This window comes from Saccopteryx leptura, chromosome 6 (genome assembly GCF_036850995.1).
Source record: "Saccopteryx leptura isolate mSacLep1 chromosome 6, mSacLep1_pri_phased_curated, whole genome shotgun sequence".
Lineage (NCBI taxonomy): Eukaryota > Metazoa > Chordata > Mammalia > Chiroptera > Emballonuridae > Saccopteryx > Saccopteryx leptura.
Genome location: NC_089508.1, coordinates 126,921,649 through 126,942,878, shown reverse-complemented (window position 1 = coordinate 126,942,878; position 21,230 = coordinate 126,921,649). Strand labels below are relative to the sequence as shown.

General features: G+C 54.8%; 1 protein-coding gene and 1 pseudogene across 1 annotated transcript in view; one reads left to right on the top strand and one right to left on the bottom strand.

Annotated features, from left to right (window-relative positions):
• The window catches only part of LOC136377167 (ribosome biogenesis protein NSA2 homolog pseudogene), a 54,248-nt pseudogene extending 46,862 nt beyond the window's left edge, over positions 1–7,386 (bottom strand).
• Positions 7,387–11,493: 4,107 nt separating this feature from the next.
• HCN4 (hyperpolarization activated cyclic nucleotide gated potassium channel 4) overlaps positions 11,494–21,230 on the top strand; it is a 43,636-nt gene continuing 33,899 nt past the window's right edge. The window contains exon 1 of the mRNA XM_066343188.1: positions 11,494–12,890. Coding sequence (XP_066199285.1) covers positions 12,118–12,890 — 773 coding nt within the window. The 5' untranslated portion in view covers positions 11,494–12,117. The remainder of the gene's footprint in view (positions 12,891–21,230) is intronic.

The window sequence follows — 21,230 nt, the reverse complement described above, 5'->3', positions numbered from 1 at the left end:
GAGTTCCAAAAATGCAGCCCACATGTGCTGAAGCGTCGCAATCCCCATATGGTCTCTCTGCAGTTCTTCCTCTCCTGTCCTACTTCAGTGCCTGCCACTAGGGGAGCCACTCTGACAGTGACCCGTGTGTGCCTACTGCTCTAGAACAGTGCTTCTTCCAGTGTCCCCAAAGCCACCATTCTCCAGGAACAGAGGGCACTGGGCCCCCAGCAGAGGCAAGGAGGAAAACCTTCTCTACTGCTCAGTGTCTGACCTCCTTGCTAACACCAATGGGCTTAACCTAACTGGAGAGGAAGACAGAGGAGACAGAGGGAGGGCACAAAGGGACTCCACTAGTTTTCTGTCGCAGATGTAACACATTACCACAAGCCTGTTGTTTTAAACAATACATACTTATTCTCGCACAGTTCTGGAGGCCAAAAGTCTGACATCAGTCCCGCTGGGCTGACCTTCATCCAGGAGCAGGAGGCTGTGTTCCTTCCAAGGGTCCAGGGGAGAGTGCATTTCTTTGCTTCTTTCGGCTTCTAGCGCTGCCTTCCTGATGTTCTTTGGCCCGTGGCCCCTTCACTGACCTCAAAGCCAGCAGCATGGAGTCACACTTCAGTGGTCACCCTGCTTTCCTGTCCTGTGTCCTGTATCCCCCTCCCTCCCTCTTACAAGGACACTAATGATTGCCTTTGGGACCTACCCAGATGATCCAAAGTCATCTCCCCATTTTTAAGATCCTTAGTCACATCTGCAAAGTCTCTTCTGCTATGTGAGGGTGAGGTAACATTCACAGGTTCCAGGGATGAGGCCTTATCTTTGGGGACAATGACTCAGAAGGCTCCAGGGGCTGATGCCTTCTCATCATCTTCCAGACTGCTCTCTCCTTTCTTCCTAGCCTCCAGATACCTTCCCAGTTTAGGTAAATAGCCTCCATGCATATTTATAGATGCAAATAAATGCTGATGTTGGAGAGTGATATTACCCATACCAGGAGTCAGAGCCCCAGCCTGACAAACCAAGTGTCAAGTAACCAGGGTCCGCCCCCAGTCCCGGGCACACACAAAGAGTGGGTGGCAGGTTGTTGCTAAGCCTCTGCGAGGGTCAGAGTGGCCCCACCAGCTAAGTACTGGGACAGTCACAAGAAAGGGCTTGGGTCACAACTGGCTGGAGATCCTCTTCTGCCGTCCTGTGGCTAACCTTGTCTGTCTCCCCACCAAGTGCTGGTAGCAGTAACATTGTTACCTTTATCACCTTGTCCTTCTTTCGCTGTCACCATTGCTGCTCCTTTCCCAACGTGCTGGACTCAGTTGAGGTTGGAGAAGGATGACATTGGCCACAGGTTTAGGCTGATAATCTGGGAGCCAGCATGGAAAAGTAACCACAAGTAGAGAGCCTATCAAAATGTATGAGCATTGAGTGCCAGAGTAGGAGGTCCCTGGTGGGAGGGAGGACTGAGGAAGTACTGCATGGTGGGCAGCCCAGAGAGCAGTGTGGAGTGTGGTGGAAGGAGGAGCGGGGTGACACCTATATTTCTGGCTTTAGCCACTGGAAGGAAATTTCTTTCTCCTTCATTGATTAAGAAGAGCAAGGGCTTTGGGACAAGAGCATGGGCAGGTGTGAGGCATTTGTAGGAGGCCACTGAATTACCAGGTCTGGAGCCCAGGGGAGAGGTCTGAGCTGAAGCATTGGAAAGATCTGAAGCCAGGGGCCTCGGTGAGAGTGGCCAGCAGGAAAGAGCACATGAGAGGAAAGAAAGTCCTACCAAAGAATCAGGAATTACACCAACAGGAGAGGAGGCTGTCTTCCTTACACAGAGAACACTGAGAACTGACCAGAGACATAGACAGAAAATCGAAGAGGGTGTGTCCCTGAAGTCATGGGAAGAGGACGTTTCAAGAAGGGGGAAGAGGCCAGTATGTCATGGGCATCTCAGAGGCCAAGTGAGGAGAGAGATGAGAGGCACTCTGGTCTTGCTGAGACACAGTGGGCAGCGAGGCCTGATTGCCAGGGCTGAGGAATGCATGGGTGTGGAGGAAGGCCAGAGAAGCCAGCACATTGGAGAAGATTAGATGTGACGAGAAGGAGAGAAAGGGACAGTGGGTTCAAGGAGGGACCCTTCTGGATGGGAAATTTGATCAGGCCTAAATGCTGATGGGAAGGATGCTTTAAGGAGAAGCTGAAAATTTGGGAGAAGTGTAAGTGATGGAAGGGGCGAGGACAAAGCAGGCAGGAAAGTACAGTGGGGTTGCTGGGCAGCACCAAGGCCCATCAGAGATGGTGAACTTGAGAAAGCACAGCTCTGTGCAGCTGTATGGGTTTCTCCAGCTGCCTTGGCAGGGCAGCTGCAACCTGCAACCCTCAGAGATGGGCAGTGATTGGGTTGATCCAAGACTCAAGTTTCCAGGTGGACAAACAAAAGGACCATGTGTCTGAGACAAAGGTGTAGAGGACACTGGGTGTGGAGGCTGAGGTGGCAGGTCCTGTAGTCTGAACCAGGGAGGGAAGGGACTGAGGCAAGGTGGAGGTGGACAGGGCTGCTCTCCCAAGGAAGAGCAGGGATGATGGGAAGGTGGGAGGGGGCGTGGCCTCTGGGGTACGACTAAACCTGAATATCAGCCTGAAGAGGTGGAGCAGGTCTAGGTGGTAGCCATGGGAGTGGTGGGCTGGAGTTGAGAAGAAAGTGTCTGGGAACCAGGCAGGGCCCAAGTTTCTGTGGAGCCTTCTCTGGGATGGAGAGGAAGCTAGGTGGGAACCATCTCTGGGTGACAGCCATGAGATGACCCACATGGAGCCTCAGCGGGGTATGGCAGGAGTACTATTGGAAGTAGAGGGACGATGGTGTACAGGATGTCACAGGGAGCAACCACCTCACTTCCCCACTATGGGGGAGTGTGGGAGAATGAGGGGCCATCCCCAAAAAACAGCAGAGGAAGAACCTTCTGTGAAGAGGCCGGGGAGGGGGCTGGCAGAGAATTTCCCTTCTGAATAGGACGAGAGAAGGGTGACAGGACAGGGGCATCAGGATAGGCTCAGAGTCAGCACAGCATGAGAGGGGACAGGACTGCCTGGCCAGAACTGTTTGGGACCCAGGCTGGTTGGCACGAGCCTGGTCAAAAGCAGCAATGACGACGACAGCCCTCGCCATCAACGTAGCCACTCTGTGTTCTCTTTGGGCAGAAAATCACGTCTTGCTTGTCCCTGGTTCCCCGTGCTCAGCCTGGTGCCCGGAGTGGGGGCAGGGAGCAGGCAAGATCCAAAACTGCCCTTGAACTAGAGGAATGCTTCCCAGTAAGTCCCAGCCATTTGTGTATGAAAACGTTTTTTGATTTTTTTTTTTAGCTGAAAAAATTTTTGACTTCGAGACTTCAAACTCCATCTGACATAGCAGTTGTGACTGGGACAGCTGCCGACAGTGGGGAAAGATCGAACCACGTTTGGACATCCCTATCTGCGAACCGTGGGAATCTGGGCCCATTAGTCAACCTCTCTTGCCTCAAGTTAGTCATATGTGAAATGGGGATAATACCACTAACCTGGCAGTGTTTAGTAGAGATCCTGTGAACTAATCTGTGCTAAGTACTTGGCACTGTGCTGGGGCAGAGCTAGCTCTCCCTGGATATTAGCAACCACAACTCCAAGCTTAGCCAGACTTTAAGACAAGTTGGTGTTTTCATAACATTAGCGTCCACACATGAGGAACATGGCCGTCTGTGTACACAGAGGGCACGTTCCTCACTCCATCAGCAGGCTGTGCTTGGGGGGGCTGGTGAGTCAAGGACCCTTCATGGTACCTGGAGTCTCATGGGACCCTCGGTCAGCCTGCATTTGCACCCACCTTGCTCTGCCTCTGAACTCTTCCAAGGCAGGCATTATCAAGGAAACTGAGGCCCAGAAATGTGCCGTGCACAGATAGGTACACAGGGCACAGCGGTGGCGACCAGCCTCACCCACTCACCCACTTCGCTCTGGCTCTCTCCCTGGGGCAGCAACAGCCTGCGATGGCCCAGCCTAGCTGTGTGTCACTGCAGTCACCACCAACTGCCCTGTGGACTGGTGAGTGTGGGCCCCCTAGCTCCGGAGATGTTGTCCAGCTCTAACTGTGGTTCTAGGCTTAGTCACATTTCTGTCCCAGCCCCTGTCATGGCCTCTGTGACAGTCCCTCCATAGTCCCTGTCACAGCCTCATCGCAACATCTGTCACAGTGTCTGTCACAGTTCTATTAGTCTCTATCACAGCCTCTATTGTAGTCCTTGTCACCATCCCTGGCACTCTCCCTGACACAGCCCTGTCACCATCCTGGCACAGCCCTGTCACCATTCCTGGCACCATCCCTGGTACAGCCCCTGTCACTATCCTGGTACCATCCCTGGCACAGCCCCCGGCATGGCCCTTGTCATAGCTCTGGCAACATCCCTGGCACCACCCCTGGCACAGCCCGTTATAGCCTCTCTCACAGTCCCTGGCACCATCTCTAACACAGCCTGGCACAGCTCCTCCCTAACTCTTCTCTGCTCTGGAGGGCACCCTGCAGGACACAGCCCTCATTACACAGCGGAACTGTCTCTCTGGAAGGCAGTCAGTGGAAGTCTTGTGTAATCGCAAGTTATCCTGAGGTACAGGGCTGTGGAAGGGAGGCTGTGCCACGGGGCTGTGCCAGAGAAACCAGCCAACGGACCAGTGCTGAGGCTCACCCCATGTACCCCCGGGTCCAGGGCCGGATCCAGGACGTCTGAATGGTTTCATGGCATTACTCTAATCTCCTTGACCCCACTGGGCATTTCCGACAGCAGGGACTCTGCCTTCTTTTCTTGCTCACTCCCTGCAGAGCTAAGCACAGGGCTGGGCTCCCGGGGCATGACCTGATGGTACTCCCCAAAGCCCTGGCTTGTCCTAAATCAGTTCCTGGTGCTCCCCATTGCCTCCAGAACCAACCTACTAGGGCTGCAGCTTCCTAGACAGCTTATCCATTGCCGTGCACAGGCTCACCTCTGCCCGTTTCCCACCCACACTGTGTCCTCTGCCTGGTGTGCCCCACCTCTCTGCCTCCACTCTTCCAAATTGCATCTGCCCGGTTCAGAGGCCAATTCTAACCCGACCATCTATCCTACTTCCCTCTTTGGTGCTCTTCTTCCTGCCCCTCCTTTGTTCCCCAGACGCTTGCTCACATCACATGACCCTTTTCCCCCATCTGCTGTGTGTGAGTTACTATATCCGACTCCTTCTTGCCTTAGGTGGAGGTGCCTGGAGAGGAGGGGCACCACCCTCTAGCAGGTACTATGCAAGTTGACTAAATAAATAAAGGAGTGAACAATCAAACAAGTAAAAGAATGATGAAAAATTGGCGGTAGAAGAAAATGTAGAGATGGCGATGGGGAGAGCATGAGGGCTCAGCAGGGAGCAAAGTACCAGCCAGGCTTAGGAGAGAGTCCACAGGGGCAGGAGGGGTTGTGAGCCGAATTCAGCCCCTGGGTCACCTCAGGGTTTCTCAGGAAAGGCCATCTCCCCTGACATCATTACTATCCCTCCCTCCACCCTCCTCCACTTTGTACTATTTGCCAAACCTCGTCCCCTTCTTGTGGGCCATCCTGTCTGTGCCTTTCACTCACTAACGCCTCCAGCCCAGGCTGCAGAGACTGCCCAGCGGGCCCCTGTCTGAGCTCACTCCAGCCCTGAGATATGGTCGCTTCCAGACTGGGACACAGGAGTCTCGGGTACTTACTTCTTGGCAGCTCTGATCAGCCAGCACCTCGGGGGCCTCCCGTAACCCTAGGCACCTCACTCTCTAGCCTGGCTCCAAGTCCAGGCGGCCCAGACATCCTGGAGCCCCAGCAGGACACAGAGACACAGTCCAGACCTGGCCGAGCTGTCAGCACATCTTCCTCCTGCCTCCCCATACGAGGAGAGGGATGTGATGTCTCAGTGGCTGCCTGGCAGAGCCCCGCAGGGACAGCCCGGAGTGCAAGCTGGGAGTGCGGAGACATCAAGGGCAGTGCAGCTGGGGCTGGCCTGGAGATGAAAGGGCTCTGGGTTCTGCTGGGCTCCCAGCACTCACAGGTAGGGTCCTGCACAGAGGCAGGAAGTAGAGAAAGGACAATACAACAGCTTGTGCTCCCAGATCTTAAAGAAACCAGGCAGAACTGAGAGAAAAAGCAGCTGGCAAAGCCCATCTGGAAACTAACTAAGCCTGTGGGAGCTTTCTTTCACTGGTGCCCTAAAGTCATTGGGGGAAGATGGGCATGTGGGCTCCCAGCAGTTTATGCAGCTAGAGTCTGGGAGTGATGGTGTGGGGAGAAGGGGATCAGAAGGACCCAATACCTTCTTTCCATGGAGACAGCAGACTCTCTCCTGGGGCCAGCATAGGGTAACAACTTAGTGGTCCCCTATGGTGGACCTTTACTCTAGCCCTGTTCTCTGGCAATACAATTCCTCATCTATCCCACTGAGAGAATGTGGCAGGCCTCACTCCCACAAGGCTGCTCCTCTTACTGTTTCCCCTTAAGAAACACAGACACACACACATGCACACATGCAGCGTGTGCTACCTCTTGTCTTGAAAACCCAGTTCATTTTCCACTTCTCCAGAAAGCCCACCTTGATCATACCCAGGAACACCATAGCTCTGAGCTTCTGAGTCACTTACTCTGTCCCTTGATTACAAACCTCTGGGATGGTCTTTTGCTGTTTCAATCAGATTGGGAAACGCCCAGATGAAGGCATGTTTGCTTTCCCAGCCTCCATTCATGTGTGGCAGTGCTCAGGAATGGGCACCCAGGGCTTGGTCAAGGCTGGGTGGCTGATTTGTTCTCTCCACATGTCCATACCCCATAGGGCTTGCTCCTGTGTGCCCTCCCTCCACTCCCAGCTTCCCCATCAGGAAGTCTTGGGACAGAAACCCGAGGGAGTGTGGCAGCTCCCTGTGTCACCCAGGTGAGGGCTCCACAGAGCTAACCTTCCTCGGAGCAGAGCAGACCCTGAGAAGACCACATCTACAGAGAAAGATCAGGCTGCACCTATGTGTGGTGGGAGTCTAAAATCAGGGCAAAAAGTGTGGCCTCTGAGTCAGTCCTCTCTGATCCCAGCTGGGAAGGTGCCCACACCAGCAGAAGGAAGCCTGCTTTCAGAAGACCAGAGACTGGAGATCAGCCATATATATAGCAGGGCGGAGGATTCAGAGAGCCATCCTGGAGGACAGCATGTCCCCTTCCTCCCAACCGCAATTTTAAGACAAATATATGACTGAAATCAGAGGTGAAACGTCTCCCCCTCCACTGGCCAATGCAGGTTCCACTCAATCTTCCACCACCCAATTTGTTGAGAACTTACCATATGTGAGATACCCAGCTTGGTGCATTCATTTCCTTGGATGGTCTTCACAGTAACTTCTGAGGCCCCTGTCATTACGCATAGTTTATACCTGAGGAAGGCTGAGGTATGTGCAGGCAGTAATGACAGGGAAATGCTTAATTCTAGAGCTTTGATTTTCCTGTCTCACGCCCTATTGTTTAAACAGCATGGGCTTCCAGACTTACGGAATTCACAGACCAACAACATTTCAAAAATAACTTTAAAAAAAAAATTCTATTGATTTGAGAAAGAGGAGTGAAGATAGAGAAAGAGAGGGAAGGGGAGGGAGGGAAAGAGATTGTTCCACTTAGTTATGCATTCATTGGATCAAATCCATGACCTCAGCCTGTTGGGAAGATGCTTGATCCTCTGAGCACCCAACCAGGGCCCAACAATGATTTTTGGAAATAAACACAGAACCTTATGCCAACTTTTTTTATTTTATTTTATTTTTATTTTTTATGCCAACTTTTTATTTAGCCAAGGGCCTAAAAAAAAAAAAAAAAAAGCCATCTCCTAGCATGGTAATTTCATAAAATGGCATTTTAACACAGGAAATGCAGGGAGACTATAACATTAGAATATAGACAGCCTTCTAAGAAAGGACAGTTGACAACCTCACACGAAAATATCCTACATTCTCTCTCTCTCATTAAATTTCAAGCAGAACCGTCCCAAACCCTGGCATTACATGGTGTGGGAGCCAACTACCCTACCCCAGAGCGGCCCCTTTAAGCACACAAGCAAAAATACTTCCAGAATTTCCCAACCCCTTCTGCCCTTCCAGGTCCTCAACAAATAAGGTCTGGCTCTGATATATAATGGTTAGCCACATCCCCCCTCGACTCCCAGCAGGTAGTATGAATGTCACTTCCAGGGAAGAAAGCCCACCCTCCCCAGTCTTTCCCTCAGAGACCCAGAATCTTCTCTGGGTCTGCATCCCGGGAGCACACAGTCCCTCTGCAGCCCTGCAGGAAGCACCTGTCATGGAGGCACTAGGTTCCCCACCAAAGCTGAGAGCTGCAGGTCTTCTCCCTCAGTCCAGAGACAGAGCCTTCCTTTGTTGGGGTCCTCCGCTCCCATCTACTATATTAACAGATGAAGCAGAGCAGACCCCAGGCTTTTCTGGAAGCACTGGAAAGGAGAGGATTTGAGACCCCGGTGGGGCAATGGGGAGCACACAGAAGAGGGAGGCTCTGTTCTTTACCTTCTTTCTTCATTAGCCATGCCAGACTCTGAGCCACCTTTCCCTTCCTCCCCTCTGCCTACCCAGCCAGCTGGGTGAAAGAGGAGAACTAGGCTTGGGGAGCCTTTTGTTGAAGTTCCAGCTCCACCATTTCCTGGCTGTGGGACATTGGGCAAGTCACTTAATAGCTCTATGCTTTGGTTCTCTTGTTTGCAAATTGTTAGGTTGAGCCATGAGAAAGTGCAACCATTTTTGGCCCACAAGATTTCACATAGTTTAACAAAAGAAATGTTGGACACATATTTCTAGCCAAATAGGACCTATTCTTCCAGGAAGTCCTCCCTAGCTACCCCAAGCTCACGGAGGCCCCCCTTCTCCAATCTCATAGGCTGAGGCATTATTTAGTACACAGTTCTTTCCTGTCTTGAGTTTTCTGCTCTTTCCTGAGTCTCAATAGGTCTAGGTTCTTTCCAACTTGGAGCCCAGCAGAGGAAGACCTGGGCCTCCTCCTTCTCTATTCCCCAGCATGCTGGCACACCACAACCATCCACCATTAGGATTTTCACATAGAAGACATAAAGAGACCAGGTCTCCTCGGGGATTACTGTGTGCTTATTTTACCTAGTGTCACCTCTGCACTCAAGGGTGGTCCTAGATGGTCCTGAATGGTATTGCTGACCAAACTGAGGGCAGGTGAAGTTCTAGAAGGGAGGAGTTAAGGGGCCTTGACCCCGGTCAGTTGTGGCAGCAAATACCAGGAAGCAGAGCCTTGGTCATGTCCTCCATTCCATTCGAAGATCACCTTCCAGGGTCCCTAATCATGCATAGAGTTGCCATGTACTGATCTGCTCTCTGTCGACCCTGTGTTAGTGCTGAGGTCTCTGAGATAAGTCAGAACTGTCTTATCCTTGGGGTGCTCAGTCCTGAAGGAGACATAGACTGTGCTGTGTAATAAATGCTCAGGCTGATGGGAGGCAAACGTGAGGACATGGCCAAAGTTTGGGTGGCCAGGGAAGGGCTCCTCTAGAAGGGGATACCCCAACTGTGGGTCACTGGGAAGCCAGTTTGGGCTGGCTTCCTGAAACTGGGGTGAGGCAGACTAGCTCCCTGCTGGACACAGAGCCCACAGATGTGAGTTAAGTGGAAGTCTCCCCCCTGTGGCTGGCATATCAGGGCAGGCAGGGTGCACAGCCCATTAAGAACACTCTTCAAGGAGACCCAAGAACACGCAGGGATTAGGCCTCCCAGAATCTGTGTGGAGAACTGTCAGCTCAGAGCTGCTCAAAAGTAGAAATGCCAGTTGTGGTGATGTCATCACCCTAGTCCTTCCCTCCCTCTATGGGAGGTCCTGTGGTCCAGTGGGTAGAGTAGGTTACCCAGTTCCCTCTATCGGGCTTCCAAGTTTTCTCTCTGAATGTGCAGGTGTGGGGTTGGGGGGGGGGGAAGTGGTTAGTCCACAAGTGGACTAAGAATGAGGAAAAAAATCCTTCAAAGAAAAACTTCATGTCATTCCTCAAGGTGATGACAGAGCTAGAGCAGTGGTCGGCAAACTCATTAGTCAACAGAGCCAAATATCAACAGTACAACGATTGAAATTTCTTTTGAGAGCCAAATTTTTTAAACTTAAACTATATAGGTAGGTACATTCCTTATCGAGGTAGCGCCCACACGTGGTATTTTGTGGAAGAGCCACACTCAAGGGGCCAAAAAGCAGACTGTGGCTAGTAAATTGCAGTTTGCCGACCAGGGAGCTAGGGGACCTTACTGCCTTCCTCCTATCAGATTTGACCCAAACTCTTGCCTTCTCTGGCCAACCCCTCCCCTCTAACGCTGCATGTCCACTTCTGAGAGGACCTGAGTAACCCCTGGCCCATCTTGGGGCCCCCAGGCCAGAGAAAGGCGGTCTGGCAGCTCCGGCTGTGCTGAGGAGAGGTGTCAGGTTCTGTCGGTGTTGAAGAGGAGTAGAGATGTATTATATTTCTTCTGGCTGAGCTTGGGATTCACCCACAAGCTGGGAGGCTGCACGTGGACACAGAGGACTGCAGGCGGGCCTACAGGTTGGGGTGGAGAGCAGGCTCAAACGGAGTGGGTGGAGGCTGTGCTGCTGCTTGTGGGTAGAGGGCCGGAGAAGAGCAGGAACACCCCTAGAGTGGTCCACATAGGGGTCACAATCTGGATGAGAGTCCAGGTAGAAGGAGATGCCCATCTAGCTTCAGAGTGCCAGGAGCCGGCTGGTCTCAGAAACCCCGCATCGGAACCGCCCCGAGAGAGGTGCGTGCGGGTATCTAGACTTCACGGCGGTGGCTGCTGCAGACACATTTCCTAGAAATCTTACCTCGAAGGTCTGGGTCTCATCCCCGCGCCCTATGCATGGGTCCCGGAGTTTTCCCCGCGCCCTCTTTGCCTTGCCGCTGTGAGGCTCCGCAGGGGAAAGACAGACTGGGGGGATCGCCCGCCTCCCACCCCCACCCAATCCCCACCCCCTCTCCTCACAGGAAAAACCGTGGAGCAGTCTCCACGCAGCGCATTTCCGGGAAACCCTCTCTCCAGGCGAGTTTCGGGAAGGCCCTGGGCTCCAAATCTAGACCACCGCCCCGCCTACCCTGAGGAGTGTTGAACACCCAGCTGAGAAGCAAACACGCCGCGAGGGGGAAAGGAAAACCCAGAGCTCGGAAAGACCGGGAAACCCCGCCCCCCCAATCTGGGGCGGGGGCGATTGGCAACTCCAACCGGAGCCCTAGACTTGGGCTGTGCTCCCAACCCCTGGGCGAGGAAAGATATTTGAGGATTTACGTTTAAGCACGCCTCTCACCCCCTTCCCTTAGGTGGGGCAAGGTGCACCCAGCCACCCCTCCACCCTGGTCCGCGTCGCTGCCCCTTTAAGAAGGCCAGGTAGGCAGACCCGGCTGCAGGAGCCGCTCCTATGGCAACCCGCGAGCTGCGGTGGCTTCATGAATATTCCGGGGCGCGGGAGCCCAGCGTTGCCGGAGGGCGTTCTGGGGGAGGCGGCTGCTGATGTAAGCCTGGCGGACAGCTGGGCTCCGCTCGGCTGCGGTGGGAGCGCTGGGACTGGCCCGCCGGGCTCGACCATAGGAGAAGAGGCAAACCCGCGAGTGGCTGGCCATTAAGCCCGAGCGGCGGAACAGAAGGACAGCGCGCCCGTCCGCCTGTCCGCGGGGCGCAAACCGGGGAGGCGCGCGGGCCGTGCGTTCTGCGCTCCGGAGCGGCTCTCCAGACTTGGTGGCCCAAGCGCCGCTCCTCCAGGCGCCCATTGTTCCCCGCGGGGGCGGGGCGCCCAGAGCCCCGCGGCGCGCCGCGCCCCTGAACGCAGAGGGAAGAAAGATTGGCGTGCGGGGTCCCCGCGCCTGGCTCGGCCCGGAAGGAGGCGCCACGCGGCGAGCCCGGGAACCCGCAGCCGGACTGGGAGCCCCCCGCGACGCGCAGCGCACCCCAGCATGGGTGCCTGAGGCTGCCCAGCGCCGGCGGCGAAGGACGCGTCCCTTCAGGCGGACTAACCGGTACCCGGACCTGGAGCGGGTCTGCGGCGCCGCACCCGCGCCGGTGCCCCTAGCCCTGCCCCTGCCCCCGCCCCTGGCGCCATGGACAAGCTGCCGCCGTCCATGCGCAAGCGGCTCTATAGTCTTCCGCAGCAGGTGGGGGCCAAGGCGTGGATCATGGACGAGGAAGAGGACGCCGAAGAGGAAGGAGCCGGGGATCGCCAGGACCCCAGCTGCAGGAGCATCCGTCTGCGGCCGCTGCCCTCGCCCTCCGCGGCTGAGGGCGGCACGGGGTCCCGGGGCGCGGCCCTCGGGGCGGCGGACGGCGAGGGACCCGCCCGTGGCGCGGGCAAGTCCAGTACGAACGGCGACTGCAGGCGCTTCCGCGGGAGCCTGGCCTCGCTGGGCAGCCGGGGCGGCGGCGGAGCGGGTGGCGGCAGCGGTCACGGGCACCTGAATGACTCCGCGGAGGAGCGGCGGCTCATTGCTGAGGGCGACGCGTCCCCCGGCGAGGACAGGACGCCCCCAGGCCTGGCGGGAGAGTCTGAGCGCCCCTGCCCCTCGGCGCAGTCCGCACTCTCCCCGCCGCCGCACCAGCAGTCGCCGCAGTCGGCCTCCGCCTCCTGCGAGCAGCCCTCCGTGGACACTGCTATCAAAGTGGAGGGAGGCGCGGCCGCCGGCGACCAGATCCTCCCCGAGGCCGAGGTGCGCCTGGGCCAAGCCGGCTTCATGCAGCGCCAGTTCGGGGCCATGCTCCAGCCCGGGGTCAACAAATTCTCCCTGAGAATGTTTGGCAGCCAGAAAGCCGTGGAGCGGGAGCAGGAGAGGGTCAAGTCGGCCGGGTTTTGGATTATCCACCCCTACAGCGACTTTAGGTAAGGGGGCTGGTGGTGGTGATGCTGTGCGTGTCCTGAGCGGGTCGCAGGCGTGTTGCCTCTCTAGGCTCTGCCTCTTAGCGCGAGTTAACTTACTTTCCTTCCTCATGCTGGGAGCTCCAAGAGAAGTCGGGCGTCTCTAGGCTCCGAGACACCCCCAGACCTCCCTCCTGCGCTGTGCAGGAACTTGCCTCTGTGTTCCAGGCTGCAGACCTCCGCCTCTTGAGGTCTGGCTGGATTAGGAACAGGCTGAAAATGTGTGCTGAGCCCGGCCTAGTCCTGCCACCTTAAGCCACACATCCCCCTCTGTCTTCTGGGCTGCAGAGTCAGCATGGCCATCCTAGGGGCAGTTCCAGGTCATTCATCCTGCAGAGCAGGCCCTTGAAGGGGGACAGACCTCCTGGAAGCTGGGCCAGCTCCATGGGTGCTGACCCCTAGCTGTTAATATCTGCCTTCTGGTTCCCTGGGAAGCTGCAGTTGGGGAGGGAGAGCTGGGCCCCTGGGGAACTGAGGTCACTGGCATCTCATGCCCAGGGTGAAAGCCCTCTGCACTCACCTTAACTCTGGGTCCAGCCCTTCAAGTGGTAGGCCAGCAGTTGATACTCTGGGTAGCTGGTATCCAGAGTGGCAGGACAGAATGACCTTGCTCACCATAGTCAGTGAAGATAACCGGGTACCCTGACTGATGACTACCTGTCCTGTGACCCCACATTCGTCCAGTGTACCATCCCAACCCCGGTGGCCCAGGCTTCAGCAGCTGCTAGGTCTCTCATGGGTCAGCTGTGAGTCCCGCACCAACAGTGTGACTGCCAGCCAAGGAGAGGGACCCTGCCTCTTCCCCCATCCCCTGAGCCAGATGCTACCTCACAGTAGATCCCACTCAGGGCCTGCTGCAGGGGTTATCTGTGCAAAAAGAGAAATTAGTGATTGCCTCTAAGTTGGGGTCAGGGATGCCCCTTCCTCAATCAAGGTCTTGTGCCCCCCAGTGCTCCCTTGGGCTTTCTTGATACACAGGATTGAAGTGACAGTCAAAAAAGGGTCACCTTTTGAGCTGGGTTTAATTCATTCTCTGTCTCTGGCCCCTGCTCCTGTTGAGCTTTCTTACCTGTCTGTTCTGCTTGTCTGCTGGTATAAATGAGCATTTTGTCAACCCAGAGCCCTCTTTGCAAACTCCAGGGAAGCTAGGTTTGTAATGAGAGCAAAGCCGTTTTCATCCAATGAGAGAGATTTCTTGGGCTGGGAATGACCAGTCAGGCAACACTCAATGGCTTAAAATAGGTGGTGAACAGAGAGGGCCCTCCTCCCTTTTCTTGTCTCTGCTTTTTCTTTCTTTTGCTTTCCTTTTTGGACTGCTCCTTCTAACCCTGATGTCCAGGGTCCCGATGTGGGTGGGACCTTCCCATCAGGAACTGTGCCTGGTTCCCAGTGGCAGGTTCCTAAAGCGAGGCCTCCCCTCTGGTCAGTACTTTGACCTGGGGACCCCAGTCTGAGCTAGGGAGGAGTGGATAGGAGCTCCTGCAACCCTTTGGGTGTACTGGGTTTCTCCTCTTCCCTACGAACTCCCTGGTGGTGGTGGCAGATTGGTGGTGCCAGTATGAACCAGTTGTGATTGTTGAGGTGCCCTCCCTTCCCTTTCTCAGCACCCCCACCCTCCACCGTCTTGGCTGTGAGAGACCAGGCCCAGGTACACCTGGTCTCCATCAGCAGCGGGCATTGATTGAGCACCCCCAGGTATGGGGCTATGCCTTCACAGTCTCCCCTTACCGTGGACAGTGAAGAACTGGGACTGAGTGGATGGCATCAGTGGGGACTGCTCTGCCTTCCTGATTTGCCTCTGCCTATCTTGGCACATCTATCTGCAGTCCCCCTGCTGCAGAATCTTCTACTAACTGCAGGATGCCTGGGACATGGCGGAGGGGCAAGGGGATGGGATAGAGAGGGAGAGCTGGATGCGGCAGGACTGATAAGTGGGCAACAGGAAAATGGTCAGACTGGGCTTTGAATCTGTGCAACAAGCAATGAATGAAGACTGGGAGCTGGAAGCCTACCTCCTCTGTGCACAGCCTGTCTCCTGCCTGGTGCAGGGTGGTGTGTGGGGAACGACATACAGAAAGACCATCTTTGTGAGCCTCTAGATGGGCAGGGTCATGCCTCTTCTGCCTCTGGGCCGGAGCAGCTGTTCTTATTTCCAGAAGGTGCAAGAGGCAGAGACCTAGCCAAGTCTTTTAAGCTTAGAAACCCCACCACTCAACCCGGCCTCACCCACGCCCCTGACCCAGCATCCCAAGCCTCAGTCCCTCCAGTTTCAGCCACTGGTGTTGGGCCTTCCTAGGGAGCCCAGTTCAGGCTTCACAAGAGCTTCTGTGAGCATTGCTGGGGCCAGCTGGGGGTGGATCCATCATTTTGACAGGCAGGAAGCATTGATCCAGCAGAATTGGTTTAATAGAGAATCACTAGCAAACCATGACAGAGTTTGTGGTTTGGAGTTCAGAGCTTGCTGTCATGGGCTGCTTCTGACATGTCCTATTCCTGGGGGAGGAAGGTTGGTGCCTTTTCTAAGGGCTGAAGTGGGCTGTGCTCTGTGGGACCCTCATATTGGCTATGTCTACATGATTGGGTGCTTCTTGGCCTCCTGTGCTTCTCCTCACCCACCCACCATGCCCACACCATGCCCTGGCTACTCCCATTGTGCCACCAGCTCCTCGGGCTCATCTGGCTTCCCCTTCCTTCTCCTTCCACTCCCCATTTGCCTTTGAAACTTGTATTTAAGGTTTGGTAAGGGAAGAGGCCAGGACTTACAGCCCCTCAGGACATTGTCCCCAGGCTCTCGCCTAGGGTCGGTTGGGTTCTTGGGTCCTGGGTGGGTCCTTCCTTCTACATGAGCCATGTTCTGGAAGCTAGGCTTGGCAGTGGGATCTGCATGATCTTGTTGTTCCAAGAGGAGAGAAGAGGAGTGGGGACCATGTCAGGCTTTAGGGGCCAGAGTAGTAGAGTGGAGAGGTGTGTACTTCTAGGTGTCTGAGCAGGTGTCCGGGCCATGTGTGGGTGGACATGGGGCTGGCAGGGAAAGGGATGTCAGTTCGGGGACTACTCCTGTGCTCTAGCCTCTTGGTTTAGCCCTTCTGACCCCTCTGTCCCTTGTCTCTACTCACCTGAGCCTTGAGCAGCTGTGAGCGGGGGAAGGGAAGGGAGAGCCCTAAGGGGTCTATTCCTCAGGACAAAATCGCTGGGCTCCACAATCCCGGAAACTGGCTGATAGCTTGGTAGGTCCTGGGAGTAGCATATAACCAACTTCCTGTGCTGGGGCTGGGTACTGTCATTGCCCACCTCATGTCAGCTCCTAGCCCTGTCCGCTGTGGGGCCCTGCTTGGGTTAGGAGCCTTTTCTGAGCCTCCCACCTAGAAAAACAGCAATCTTGTTGCCATGTCAGACACAGATCGTAGGACTGCGGTCACCCGTGGAGGCGAGAAGCTCCAGCGTGCTGTCAGAGAACAGCAGTGTTGTGCCGAAACACACAGCCCCAGCCCACAGGGCCTCCTTTCTTAGTCCTGGGCAGGCTGGATAGGTCTCTGAACCTGTGTCAGAGGCCTGAGAACCTGCTGGAAATCTAGAGTCTCTGTCCCTAAAAATATGTGTATGTTTAGACACAGTGTGACACTCTAGTTTCTGGGATTTGTGGACCCCCTAAGTTGAAGACCATCTAGGTTGTGAACCTTACTCTAGGCTCCAGCAGAAGAGAGTGCTGGCCTGGTAGGGGCAGGTGCTAGCCTCCTGGAGCTGGCTTCTGAGGCCTCTAGCCAGAGGCTTCAGTCTCCCAGCGCCTGCAGGAGGGCAGCGAAAACAAGGACCGAGCCAGAGCCTGAAGAAGGAAAGGTGCTCTGCTCGGGGACTAGTTTTTGTTCGGTTTCCTTTGTCCCACACCTTCCCCTGTCCCTTCCAGCCGTGGGAATGACTGTTCTGCTGGGGGACACTGGGGCTGCAGGTTTCTGAGGCCCCTTCGAGGGTTGCCCTTCCTGGGGCCCTTGCCCAGAAATGCAGCATCTGATATCAGTATAGAAAGCCACTCTGAGAGGGGCTGTGGGTGGGGTGCCAGTGTGGGGGGAAGACGCCTTGGTACAAAGTGGAATTCCAAGGTGTGCCACCTGGGTGGTGCTGTCAGCGGCATGGGCACAGTGGCAGCAGGGCTGTCCGGGAATGAGGAGGTGCTCACTCTGACCTGACTGGGGCTGGAGGAAGGTGTGCTCAGGCCAGGGTCTCCCTGGATGCTGATAATGCACAGAAACCCCACGGGGCCCATACCGTCATGCTGCAAGGCGGAAGGCCTGAACTCTAGGTTCTCCCTGTCGTGAGCTTCTGGTCCTGGTCGGCTTTCTCCATGATGAGACTGGGGCCTCTCCCTGCTCCATCAACTCCCTTAGCTGCTGTGGGCCACTATAGGCGGCACGCCTCCCACAGTGCTGGCCCACCTGCCTGTCTATCTGTCCTCTCCCACACTTTAGAAACCCAGGTTTTCTGGGATGGCCTCTCAGGTCACTGTGGCCACCCTCACCCCTCCCACCCTGAGCACCCCATAGCGTTTGGAGGGAGCTTGGGTGGCATTTGTTATCACACTGTCATGCCATCCACTTCACCTGGTGGTCCGGTGAAAATGCCAATTCTGACTCACTAGGTCTGGGGCGAGGTCTGAGATTCTGCATTTCTGACAAGCGCCCAGGTCATGCGAAGGGGTTGGCACCCAGCTGAAATGGAAGCTCAGACCCTGTGTCTGTTCTGTGCTCAGCCTGGGCTCCCTGACTGTGCTCCCCAAGGGCACTCTGGCCTCCCCTTGGCTTCAGGTGCGCAGCACAGGAGGGTGAGTGCTGTGAACTGGGCTGAGCAGCCCCAGCCACAGAGGTAGGCCACAGACTTGGGGATGTCACATTCATGGGCTCCCCTCATCCTGTGTGGCTGCTTGGACCTGCTGGCCTTGGGTGCTGGCTATTGGGGTGGGGTGAGTGAGGGGAGGCCAGGTGGCCAGAGGGCCCTTCTTAGTCCATGCTGCCCCATTGCTTTGGATGCTCCTCTCCCATTCTAAGGGCCAGAGGGGCGGGTCCAGCTGGGGGAGAAGGGGCAGGGACTGCTGGGCTGCAGTGAACTTCCTGGGGAGGAACAGATACTGTCAGTGAGAACCCAGAGGTATGGGGGGAGGATAGCCAGGGTGAGGGGTCTCCGGCTGGCTGGCTTGGAGGACAGAGGGACAGAGGCGTCCTGTAAGAGCAGCTGCTCTGGCACCTTCAGGTGTGTCTGTGTGTGTGTTGGGGGGGGGGGTTGTATGGATCTTAATGCCTCCTTCCCAGCCCAGACCATGCCTGGCAGTCTCCCCTGTGGTCTGGGATCACCTGTCACTTCTCTCTGCTTCCTCCTACCCTGGAAGGAAGGCTGCCCAGTCTACATACAGATGATGGGGCTGACTAGTGTCATAACAGCCAGAGTGGCCCTTGTGCTTCTCATAACACTGGTCACCATTGGGGTCATTCACCCAGAGCAGAAGGTCCAGCCTCAGTCCCTCGGGTGTTTGTCATAAAACTGAGGAGGTAGCCAGCACCCCCCTCCCAGGCTTAAGGCTGTTACAAAGCTGCTGCTGCCAGTGGCTAATTAATAGAAGGGCTACTGAGGCTGGCCAGGCCATCTTGCTTGTGGCCAGGAGATGTTGAAGAATCCACATGTCCAAGCCAGAGCAGGCCATGGGGATGGCAGGAGCATTGCCTTGGCTTTGGAGAGGATGTTCTCTGCCAGCCCAGCTTTACTGAGAAAGCATTGCCAGGGCCCTGGAACCCTGTGAACCCAAAGCCCAGGAGGCTGCTCAGAGACACTGTGTCATTAGCACCTGCCCAGAATGGGGGAGGGAGGCAGCACAGGGAGGTGGTGAGCTTCCCATCACCAAGGGCATCAAAGGTGAGACAGAGTACCTTAGACCAGTGGTCCCCAACCCCTGGGCCACGGACTGGTACCGGTCCAGGGGCCATTTGGTACCAGTCCGCAGAGAAAGAATAAATAAGTTACATTATTTCCGTTTTATTTATATTTAAGTCTGAACGATTTTATTTTTTTTAAATGACCAGATTCCCTCTGTTACATCCGTCTAAGACTCACTCTTTTTTTTTTTTTTTTAATAAATTTTTTATTAATTTTAATGGGATGACATTAATAAATCAGGGTACATATATTCAAAGAAAACATGTCTAGGTTATCTTGTCATTAAATTATGTTGCATACCCCTCGCCCATAGTCAGATTGTCCTCCATCACCCTCTATCTAGTTCTCTGTGCCCCTCCCCCTCCCCCTAACTCTCTCCCTCCCTCCCTCCTATGTCCTCCCTCCCTCCACCCCTGGTAACCACCACATTCTTGTCCATGTCTCTTAGTAAGACTCACTCTTGACGTTTGTCTTGGTCATGTGATATGTTTATCTGTACCACCCTAAAGGCCGGTCCATGAAAATATTTTCTGACATTAAACCAGTCTGTGGCCCAAAAAAGATTGGGGACCACTGCCTTAGACCAGAGCTTGCTAAGCAGCATTCATGCGATGGACCATCCCTAGTGCCCAGATGTGTTCTGGCTGGCTGGCGTAATGTGTCATATAACAAATTTGAGATGATGTTTTAAACTGAAAAGATGTAACATGAAAGTTTGGCTTTTGGGATTTCTCTTAGAAAACTGGGAACTCTGGCAGTGCTGGCCCCACATTTCCACTCTGCAGCAGGGACCTGGAGCTGACAGGAGGCCACACTCGTTAGTTTGGTTCCTTCTCTCCCGTTGCCCACAGTCCCTACCTGTCTCACACCTGGCAGTGTCATTCATGCACCTTTAGCTGCCCGAACCCCTGTAGACTTCTCGGTTGACGACCCCATATTCAAACTAGTGCAGACGACAGGCAGGCCGACACCGCTCAGTAGCCACCGCTCACGAACCGTCTACTGACTGTGAGCCAGGCTGTGCTCATCATTTTATATCTTGTATTTCATTAAAATGGGTCTGTTGTCCCCGGTTTACAGATAAGGAAACTGAGGCTTTGATGGGGAAGATTTGCCCCAAGTCATGTAGCTATGAAATTCCAGAACTGGAATTTGAACCTGGATTCTAGGACTCTAGAATCTCATGCTTTCTCTTCCTTCCATCCTTCCTTCTTCTCTCCTTCCTTCCTTCCTTCCTTCCTTCCTTCCTTCCTTCCTTCCTTCCTTCCTTCTTCCCTCCCTCCCTCCCTCCCTCCCTTCCTCTTCCCTTCCTTCCATTTTTGGTTAACTTTAAAAGGTGAAATTACTAAGGCAGTTCAAGAAAGCATTCTCCTGAGAATAAAAATGTTGCATATAATGTTTGACCACATATTATCTGTGTGGAGGGGCTGTGAGGGGCTGGGTTTTGGCCAGCCCAGGAAGTGTAGCCAGTCTTACAGAATACCAGCCCTGGACAGGCCTTAACCAGCTCCTGGCCTAAAACCTTTTTTTTTTTTTTTAAATAATCGGGGAGCAGAGAACGAGAGAGGGCAAGCCACTGGCCTGAGGTCACTGATAAGTCTGTGTCAGAGGTGAAACCAGAACCCAAGTGGGTTACATAGCGTCTGCCCACAGAGGTGTGAACACCCTGCAGTCCCTCGTGAGACCCCCACCAGGGAAGGCTTTTCCTTTCTGCTCTTGTCACCAAGGCTATTTTCTTGTCTCCCCAGCTTCAGCCTGAAGTTTGGGATGACAGATATTTCAGGGTCCCTTCTTAACTTAAGCTCATCCAACATGAAGGGAGTCTTTCCTTGTCTGAGATGCAGAATCTGGAGGCGGAGACCTGTCTGTCCAAGCCCCTGTGCTGGGCCGGCGTTCCCAGGATGCTGGACGAGGACACCTGCCCACCCACTCCTCCCCGGAGGGTGCTGATTGTAGTGGAGACCGTTGGGATTTTGGAACCATGTCCAATGCTACTGGCGCCCTTTTTCTTGGTAGGAGTGATTGGGGTTCAAAGGGGAAGGGGTCAAGTAGACTGTGGTGTCTGTGTTCTCTCCACCGGAGAAAGATGTGGTCACATGGTTTGCTTATTACATCCTACAGAGAAGTGAAGAAGTGGAGTCAGTCTGTGGTTTAGAGCCTGGCATGTGAGTGATGTTGGTGCTCAGTTTCTGTCCAAGGTCGGGGCTCGTTGTAAGCAGGTTGGGGCTTAGCAGGTCAGGGCTCAGGATGTGAGTGGGTTGAGGCTTGGTATCTGAACAGGGTTAGAGCTCAATATGAGGTCACAGTCTGGGCCTAGATTGTGACCAGAATTAGGGCTCAGTGTATGTTCAGGGTCAGCTGAGCCTGGAACCAACCAAGGTAAAG